The sequence below is a fragment of the Oreochromis aureus genome, linkage group 17 (assembly GCF_013358895.1).
Source record: "Oreochromis aureus strain Israel breed Guangdong linkage group 17, ZZ_aureus, whole genome shotgun sequence".
Taxonomy (NCBI): domain Eukaryota; kingdom Metazoa; phylum Chordata; class Actinopteri; order Cichliformes; family Cichlidae; genus Oreochromis; species Oreochromis aureus.
Genome location: NC_052958.1, coordinates 5,848,026 through 5,857,835, shown reverse-complemented (window position 1 = coordinate 5,857,835; position 9,810 = coordinate 5,848,026). Strand labels below are relative to the sequence as shown.

At 37.8% G+C, this 9,810-nt stretch overlaps 1 protein-coding gene across 4 annotated transcripts in view; it reads right to left on the bottom strand.

Annotated features, from left to right (window-relative positions):
- Positions 1 to 6,438: 6,438 nt before the first annotated feature.
- tafa5a (TAFA chemokine like family member 5a) overlaps positions 6,439 to 9,810 on the bottom strand; it is a 158,050-nt gene continuing 154,678 nt past the window's right edge. For all 4 annotated transcript variants that reach the window (XM_031758539.2, XM_031758540.2, XM_031758541.2 and 1 more), the window contains one exon: positions 6,439 to 8,189. Coding sequence is in view for 2 of the 4 variants with exons in the window: in XM_039600729.1 (XP_039456663.1) it covers positions 7,936 to 8,189 (254 nt within the window). In the remaining 2 variants the exon portion in view is untranslated. The remainder of the gene's footprint in view (positions 8,190 to 9,810) is intronic.

Genomic DNA, 9,810 nt, shown 5'->3' with positions numbered 1-9,810 from the left:
TGCTCCAGGAAACCCCACATTGTCCTGTCTTAATCAAATTAAACCATGTAAAGGCATGACTCCAAATGATGTCAAAAAAGAAAAGAAACAACAACAACAACAACAACAACAACAAAACCCCCTCAAGGATATGGAGCAGATTATTGGAATTCCATCTTGTGTAATTATACACCTCTCCCCCACCAGTTGAGATTTTTTTTTAAAAAGTCCCTTTGAGGTCTTGATTCCTGCTCCTGGTATTCCTCTTTGCAATGAGTCACACAGTGTGGTGCACAGGATGATCCAGTCAGATCACTGCCTTAACTCTCAGAGCAAAAGTCAAGTATGGGGGTGCCGAATGGTTCAAAGTCGGGTTTAACGAGAGAAGCTGGAGTAAAGATCTTCCCTTTTCCATGTTTATCTTGGAATCAAAAGACTTTGTTTCCTGCATGAAGCCTGAAAGGATTCCGATGGATTTACGATTCTTGTTTGAGGAGATTCCCGCACATTCCCAGTGGCGCACTGTAGGATGCAACAGATACTTCATATACCTAGAAGTTTCTTATAGTCCCTCTATTTATATTTACATCTGAAGAGCCGTTGATGTATATCTGCTTCTAACATCACTGCAGAAGCGACATGTTGTGCACAGTATAGCCTAGCTCACACTGTTTTCAATCTTTGCCAGGTTGCAGAGAGGTAATGAGCAACTTCCAAGTAGCTTGACAATAGTGTGGCAAACTGTGGGCCCGTGGAACCCTTTTCACTACTAGAAGACCTTTTATAATTAACCCCATCTTCATTGATTTCGTTTAGTAAAATCACATTAAGATTTAGAATTCACATTTTGCAATAAAACATTATTTCCATGTATTCAATTATTAACTATTAAATTAAACTTAATAGTTTAGATTAAAATATTTTCAGAATCAAATGCATTATTATTTCGTTATGCTTTTAAGGAAAAATTATGTTATCTCTGCAGTTTGTGTTTTTCATATATGTAAAAGAAACATTTTAACTTTAAGCACATAAACACTAGAAAGCATTAGAGGTACAGCACATTGTTTTCAGAGGACAGAGAGATCTTATTTGGACCTTTAAATGTACTATAGTTTTACCACAGGGAACCATAAATTGTACATATAACTATAAAAACCCATATTGAACATGCATCATGTTGCTGTGCAAATTGCTATTTCCAATCAAAACCTAACAAAGCCACAACCTTAGATCATAATAATGCTGTCAATATTACTGTGTCAACAGCCCCTTGAGCCCTAATCATCTTTCTACAAAGCAATTTTCTGGAATTCCGTTAATTGCTCGCTCAAATATTGCCTCAAAGTCACATTTTCTGTCTTTCTTAAAACCTATTGCATCAATCATGTTAAAAGGTCTTTAAACCTGAATAAATGATATAACTGTTAACTGACTGTATTTGTATATTAATATTAACATTATTAGAAAAATTCCCAACTTTTTCTTGAGGTTCCTCAAACAGTTTTAAAGTAAGGTGGAGACCTTACTTACCTTCAAGATGATAAATGTAAAGTGATTGTTCAAAATGTTTTTTTTTTCCAAACGTGTTTCACTTTCATTTTTAACAGCAAATACTGTATGTGTATATATTGTATATATAAGTGGTCAAAGCCTTTAATGGTCCACATTACATTTTGTGTTGGTGATGGCTTGTTAGTTAAAAACACAGTTGTACCTAACCGTCAGTGACTAAGAGGATGTTTATGATGCACTTTAAAGGGTAGTGTGGTTTCAAGGGGATCCTGATAGAGATTTCATTGATATAAACAAGCTCTACCAGTTGACTGAGATGCTAATTAATTTTTATCTGCTGGCTTGAGAGATGTGGATACCCAAGTTTGTGAACGTGATAACTTGAGAAAGAAAGGACGTAGGAGTTTCAAATTGATACCAAAGGTGTACCTACTAAAACTCTCAGACGAGTTCGAATATCAATAACCACGACCTCCAGGTCAAGCTCAGAGGTCAAGGTTTCTGAAAATCTTCTGAATGCATAACTCATGAAGGGAGTCACCTAGGATTTTGAAATTGATACCAAAGGTGTATCTATTAGGAGGCTAAGGGTACCAATATTTGGAAAAAAATGTTTCTTTACGCAATTATTTTACTGGTTCTTGAACTGTGCACTGTTTTTCAACATTATGATAGAGCTAAATATCAACCCGCAGCTTGATAGTTACACAGTAAGCATCTGATCAGCTGAAACTCCTGTTAGTTGAAACTATTTTTTATGCTTTATTTAGACTACACAATATCAGCAACACTGTGGCCTATGAAGTGTAAATTTAAATATAGACACCACAGGGCATGGGGCATAGGCTAATGTGCATCACAGTCCATTGTTATATCTCAAAATGAAGGAAAACCAGTGCTGAATTAGGGATGCCTCACAACATCCTTACAGAAAGACTGCCATACCAGAATTTTTTTTTTTTTTGGGGGGGGGGGGGTCCCAATGTGAGCACAGAACATACCACCATTCTGTCAGAGTTTTTTCTACCTCTGAGTTGTGTACAACTGTAGACATGGCAAGCCGAAGAAGAAACGATATTGCCAGCGCAGCTAGATGGAAGAGTGAATTGGAGTAAAACAAGGCAGTTTGTGCCTCCTTCCTGATGACATCCCACATGTCTTATAATATGGCAGGCATGATTAATCTGAGAGCAATATGTGGTGTGTTATGTCTCGCAGTCGGCGAAAAGGCAACATTGCATGACTCTATAATCACCTGGTTTTGACACAGTGTCCATGGTAACACACAAAAATATTCTGTAGTCTAAGGCTGTCATTAGAAGCACCGGTGACTACAGTAGATGAAACTCTACTAGGTTAGAGTTAATATATGACATTATAATATGTGACATTAATATTTATCTCACAAGCAGAAGGCACCCAAGAGGACCTGAGCTCCAGTGGCTCAGACCTCATTCATGGATCAGGTCAACCTCAACCCCAAACCATGCTCACTTAGTGCCTGTTTACCCGGGCCAATCATCACCCCATATGTGGCATACAGGAAAGGTGTTCAGTAACATAATCTTCAACCTCTGCAGTATCCATCTCGGGTCTCTGCTCAATCTTTTTTTAATGAAATGAAATGAAAGTGGCTCTGGGCAAATGCTAGTCTTGTTGGTTCTGAAATAAGGCCTTCATTTAAAATGACTTTTTTTCACTTCTCAAACGTTGAGCTTCTTATTTTTAGTAGAATCTTGGCTGCGATGTGGTGATTTGAGTTTATTCTCAGATCTATGCTTCAAACAGTGTAGTTTTTTGTTGTTGTTTTTTTTTTTTTTTTTTTTTTTTTTACACCACAGGCTACCGGAAGTAGGCTTTAAATGGTCATCCATCTCTACAAAAAAAACTATTTATTAAGCAATTAAGCTTTTTCATTTTCTGATCTTTTATCCTCCTATACTTCATGACTGCATTTGATTTTGGACTTTATATCCATGTATGCTGTCCTAACAAGCCTATGGTTGCTTGTACACTCTCATCCTGTGGTCTCCAGGACTGCTGAATGTTTGCGTAGAAAACACGGCCCTACCATATAGATACCTCGCTTTGCATTTGCCTGCTCTGCTTACAAGCTTGGTGTTGAAGAGCTCACCGCTTCCTTCAGTACATCCTTTTCATGTATATCGGACTTGGCTGCACTGCTTAGAATTAGACGCCCTACTGTAGGTTTAAAGTCAGGCCTGGCTGAATGATTCTGTTAGGAGTGTCAGGAAAGCTGAGTCAGATGGAGGAAGGATAAGCTCCAAGTATCATGGAGATTTTAAAACCTTGCTTTCTTAGATTTCTAGATGGATCTGCAAAGGTGGGATTTTTTTCAGATTTGTTTTAAAAAAGTTAACATAAACCAAAGTTTTTGTTTCATGCGATAAATTCTATCCTAAGTCATAATCCTAAAAAAAAAAATCCTGAAATATACATATTAAAAAATAAACTGAGAATTTCGGGATTTCTTTCTTAATAAGGTTTAAAGTATTAAAGCAACTACTTTAACCTCTCGAGTTAATCCCTTTGTTTATCAGCTGGTTACTGAGGATTTTGAAGCGGTTTCCTTTTCCCATTTCTTAGACTTGGTTTCTCACGTGACATTTTCCACTTTGGTAAAAGATTCTCTTCCATTTTGGTCCGTTAAGGAAAGTTTTGACATGAAAGGCTGTGATGTTCTCACAAATGCAAGCTTGTGACATAGCTCCTATGTGTGTTAAGCATGCAGTAGTCCAGCCAAGCCTAATTTGGAAGTGAATGTTCTGAGCAGTTATCGCCATCTATCAAAACTTTTGGCTGAAGTTCTAGAAAAAGTCATTTTTAATCAACCATCCTTTCTAGACAAGTACAATATCTGTGAGTCCTTTCAATTAGGTTTCAGGGCCTTTCACAGTTCTGAGTCTGTTCTTTTCAAAGCAACAAAGGCTATTCTACTTGATGCTGATTCTAGTGGTTGTTATATCTTAGTGCTGATTTGACACTGCTGATCACGATTTACTCATTAAGCGCCTGGAACACTGTGTAGGAGTCAAGGGTTTGGCACTTAACTGGTTTTAATCTTATATGAAACTCACGACTTTTGCAGTTAACTTTGGAAATTCACTGCATCAGCACCTGGGTCTATCTGTGGGCCTGTTCTTTATTTCCTTGTACATGCTTATGAATCAAGATAACATCTCTTTTCATTGCCATGCAGATGATTTGCAACTAGATTTACCTTTGAATCTTGTAAATCATATTTGCATGTGAAAGCTCAATGAATGCATCTTGGATATAAAAAGTCCAAAACAGACGTCATATTGTTTGGCCCTCTATTATTAACTGAGAGGCTGAAAGATAACTGGGTATCTTTAGTTTTATTAAAACGCATGTTAACAACCCTGGGATTATCATTGACACCAATTTGAAACTGAACAACCAAGTCAATGCTGTGGTCAACAGCAGACTGTAATCTTCTTTAGATCTGGAAAGGCTCATCCATGCATTTTTTTTTTTTTTAAATTTAGTCTGTGTTACGGCCCTAGCAGGGCCTCCTCCTGAAAATGCCCGTGTGGGTGTGTCCTACTATCACTCCTGCCCTAGGTGCCATCTTTTTTTTTGTACAGCTGACTCCCATCAGCAATTAAAAGCACTTAAGGCCAGAGAAAGGTGAGCTCTAGTGCCAGAGAGCAATGTTAGTAGTTGCAGAACGGTTGGGAATGTAACAGTCTGGACCACTGTAATACACTTTATACTCTTGTTAGTCAATTATCTCTAGCTTCTTAACAGTTTGCCAAAATGCTACAGTCAGATTACTGACTGGGGCAAAAAAAATAAACTCCAGCGTTAGCAGCCCTGCACTGGCTCCCTGTGTGTTACAGAAAGTGCCACTGTTTGTGTTTTGAGCCTTAAATGGTACCTGCATATGTCGTAGACACGCTGCATCTATACACTCACTAAAAATCTGCTCAAGGTCAACTTTTTAATCACTCTTGACAATCCCATAATCAAAACTTGTTTCAGAAGGAGTCCTGCATTTGATGTCGTTGGACCAAGACTCTGGAATGACCTCAGACAAGCATCAAGTGTGACTGTCTTTAAATAGAAGCTAAAGTATTTGGAAACTTTGATTGTTGAACTGTTACTGAACGATAGTTTGTTGTGGTGTGAAATTTTCAGAAACACTTATTTTTTTAATTGTAAAGCACTTTGGTTTCAAATGTGCTATAAAAATTAATTTACTTACTTTCTTACAATAACATGATGTGTGTAAAATCTGCACTTTAATATTAGGAAAAGATATAAATCTCTGGTTGGGTTACACCAGCAAGAGGATGTGAGTGTAAAAAAATATTGTCTAAATATGTAGATGTATCTGCTGTGGTGACCTGTTGTGTAATGCTCACTGCATTATCACCACAGACTAAATTCTACTGTTGGATTGGCTAGGTCATTGGGCTACATGGGAGTTTTCCCCTCATGACTCACAAGTTTGGTGGACAAAGCAGCGCGCTTTTTATTTGCAGTTTAAGCATCTGAAACTGTTTCATAAACTACATTTTTCAGACATGGTGTAGTTATTTAGAGAGATATTTGGAGACTTGCAAAGTTAAGATAACATACACTGGAAAAACTGGAAAGTTTGGCTGATTGCTTTGGGGTTTTTTGTGGCTTTGCAAACAAAAATGATGAGCGTGCGTTACACTGGAGAGCAGGAAAATTAGATCCAGGCACAAGAGCTCACTTGAGCATTTGGAAAAACATTGAGGTGTGAACAGAAGACGTGATTAGTTGTCCACTTTTGGCTGGCTCATCTGAAACCCATGTTAACGTCAGGCGAGAGCAGGCTTTGACTCCCTTTGGTTTTTTTTTTTTACTGAATTTCTTAGGACTTCACCCTGGAAACAATCTAGCTATAAATCCTCTGAATCACCTGGGAAGGAAAAGGAAACTTTAATTTTTTTTCATACCTTCTTTGGCGCCAGAAACAAATACATTCATTAGAAAAGACCAGAATACGATCAATTAAAGTTCTCGTTGATGACCTTGAACATCAAGACCATCTAAATTTGCAGGGGACATTTCTTGTCATATATTTATTCTTAAAATATTTCATGATATAAAATGTATGTAAATGACCGATACTCCTGCAGTGCTTCCTCTTTCTGTCTCTCCTCACCGTATTCATCGCCATTGGAGAGAAGCTGGATTTGTGCAAAAAAAAAAGAAAGAAAGAAAAAAAAAAAACCAAACAAACAAAAAAAAGAAACACAGGCACAAAAATAAATTAAGAGATCAGAACCCATAGAGAGGAAATGAGTCAGTATTCCACACCGTGTACAATACAATATCATAGCAAATTAGCAGATTTCAATGGCTTCCACTGACTACCATAGATTTACAATGTTCAGTTGGCTGCACATCAGTCCTTAATAAATTGTGTCACTTTCCTTTTTTTTCATTAATGGTTCGGATAGACAGTGACTTGTAGATGACCATGAAAAGAAAGCGGCTACTGAGGTGTGAACAGAAAACCTGGGACTACGAGCCAGCAGTAATGAGAACAACAGCATTTGTTCACATCCTACTAAACTGCCATTGTGATCACATTTTAAGTCCAATAAGCTTCTCTACAAAGGTACAACATATAAAACTGTTAAATATATAACTTTTTAGGGCCTTTCAAAATACATTTAATGACTTTTCTTTACGCCTTCTTTTCAGACTTAACAGCATTTAATACTCTCTGTAGATAGTTATCATTTCTCTGGTAATGATTTGCACTCCGTATCCATGATCAACACGACAATTCTTCCTGTAAGCTGTCCCAACTGTAGCTACTGAAAAATGCAAATCAGATTTTTTTTTCTGTTTTTTTTGTTGGTTTTTTTTTTTTTTTTTTTTTTGATACACAGTTATACGTATGTAGTACCTATATCTCCAGTTCCAAAATACAGTGGTGAGCTTAGTCTGCGAAAAAATGTCCGTAAAGTTTGAAAAGTACTCCTTTGACTGTGTTCGGCACACACGCCGCTGGCTGCAAAGGTTCGTTTGTGCACTGAGTCTCTGTGGGGGCAGTCGTTGGTCGGTGGCGACACTCAAAGCATGTTAACAACATTTCCGTGTGTCTTTGCCAGATGGTCCTCTCTGTCATAATGATCATATTTGTTGTTTTGCTCTTTGGTCTATAAAAATATGGGAGGTTTACTCCAGCAGAAGGCCTATTCACAGCAGAGTGCGCTCGGTTCGGTTTTTACGGCCTCGCGAGCTGGTCCGAGAAGCGTCACGTTGTGTTCTGTAATGACCCCGTCTTCGCCCTGGAACTCCTGCACTAGAGTCTAGGAGAGAGATGTGGGAAATCCCATATTAAAAGCAGTTAGCAGCTCCAAACAGTGGACTTCCAGTGAGGCAAAAAAAAAAGAAACCATTCATGGGATTTTAAGGTGTCCCAACCTCCGTGGCATGAGCATGTGCTGCTAAATTCACAGAGCAGGCAGATAACAGTGGAGAGGAGGTGGATACAACGTGTTGACCCAACAACAGATAGCAGGAGGGAGCAGTCAGAAACCCGCGGTGGCCAGTCACAGGAAACAGGAAGTGTTTTATAGCAAGTTTGTCCAGTGTCACAGGGAGAGATGACTCTCTCAAACAATCACTCCCTGGTTTTCCCGTCTCTGGCTGTGTTACGAGACCTGTGAATCAACAAGAACAAAGCAAACATGAGAGAACTGTTTTAGCACTCAGTCACAGTCATTCTCAGCTCCAGAGAGAAATGTCTGAGGATGTGTTGTATCAAAAACATTTTGGCTCAAATATTTTCACTTCTATGGCCAGCAGAAAGAAAATGACAGAAAATATATTTTGTCTTTTTACATACAAGTCACATATGTGACGTTGGCTTTTTATTTGCAACAGAAATTTTCTTTTTCATTCAAATAAGCACCGTCATCTCCTTTTAAAGTTTGCAATCTGTTTATTTACTTGTTTGCCAAGAGTTGCATGACAAGACTGATACTACTTGTGTATACAGAGTACTGTGCACAAGACTTAAGCCAGATCTTAATGCTATATATTTTGCTGGGAAAATGGGTGCAGACAAACATGGAAATACTGTATATAAAGCCAAAACAGAGTTTGTACAACTCTGCAATCTTAAAAGTCAATATTTGGTATGACCCCCTTTATTCTTTAACCTGAGCACTCTTATGCAAACTTTATTTCATTTCTTTAAGTAGTGTTCAGGAATAGTTCTCCAGGCTTCTTGAAGGACATTCAAAGGTGTTCTCTGGATGTTGGCTGCCTTTTGTTCCTATGAAAATGATCCGAAACTACTTCAGTAATTTTGAGGTCTGCACTCTAGGGAGGCCAATTCATGACTGATGGCGTTCCATTGTGTGTTGTTCAATCCAGGTATGGCTTCTTGCATGGCCTGTGTCTTTGTGATCATATTCATGCTGAAAAGGGAGCTACTGTCATTAATGTTCAGTCCAGTTCTTGTGTAATTTGCTTAAGTTGGTTCAACAAACAAAAACCATTCCTCTGAAAATTTGTCAGGTCCAAGGCCTGGGCTGAAAATGTCTTAAAAAGCATCCAATATCCAAAGAAAATCCTTCAGAAATGCTCGAGAACTATTGTTTAAGACCACTTTCAAAAATCACAAGAAATTTTTGTTTCTTTGGGAGCAAAATATGGAGAAATAAAGGCTTTAGCGTGGTTTACGATTAATTCAGCTTATCAAAAAGACTAAGCAGAATTAAATGATTAGCCTTGCAGTGTCCAAATATTAAAGGTCACATACAAACATCTCAAAAGCTCATTAATTAATAAATATATAAAAATGACATTCCACCATTTGGAGCCATTTCATTATTTTGGTGATCTTTAGGGACATTTAACATAACTTTTTGTGTTTCTAAGATAAGCTAGCAAGGCTTACATTTAGTCCATTCAAAAAACAGAGCAGAGCAAACTGTTCCTTTCCTTCTCCGCCATAATGTTAAAAATAAAACAACGCTAAGTGGCTACTTTTGAAGCGCCATTTCAACAAAAACACTGAAATTTCAGCAGCAAAGCTAATAGGGATCATTCTCAGTATGCCAGTCTATTCTTCTAAAGAAAAAATATACTTTTTTGCAGCCATTGTGCTGACATAAGCATCACACATGACTATTGCTCTATGCCAGACTTAGATGTTAATTACAGGATCGTATGAGAGCTTTACGAGTCAAATATTTAGAACTCTTCAGGGGGTATAACCCAGTAACAAAACAAGTCTCACAGTGCAGACACTGAAAAACAATTAATCTAGCAGCA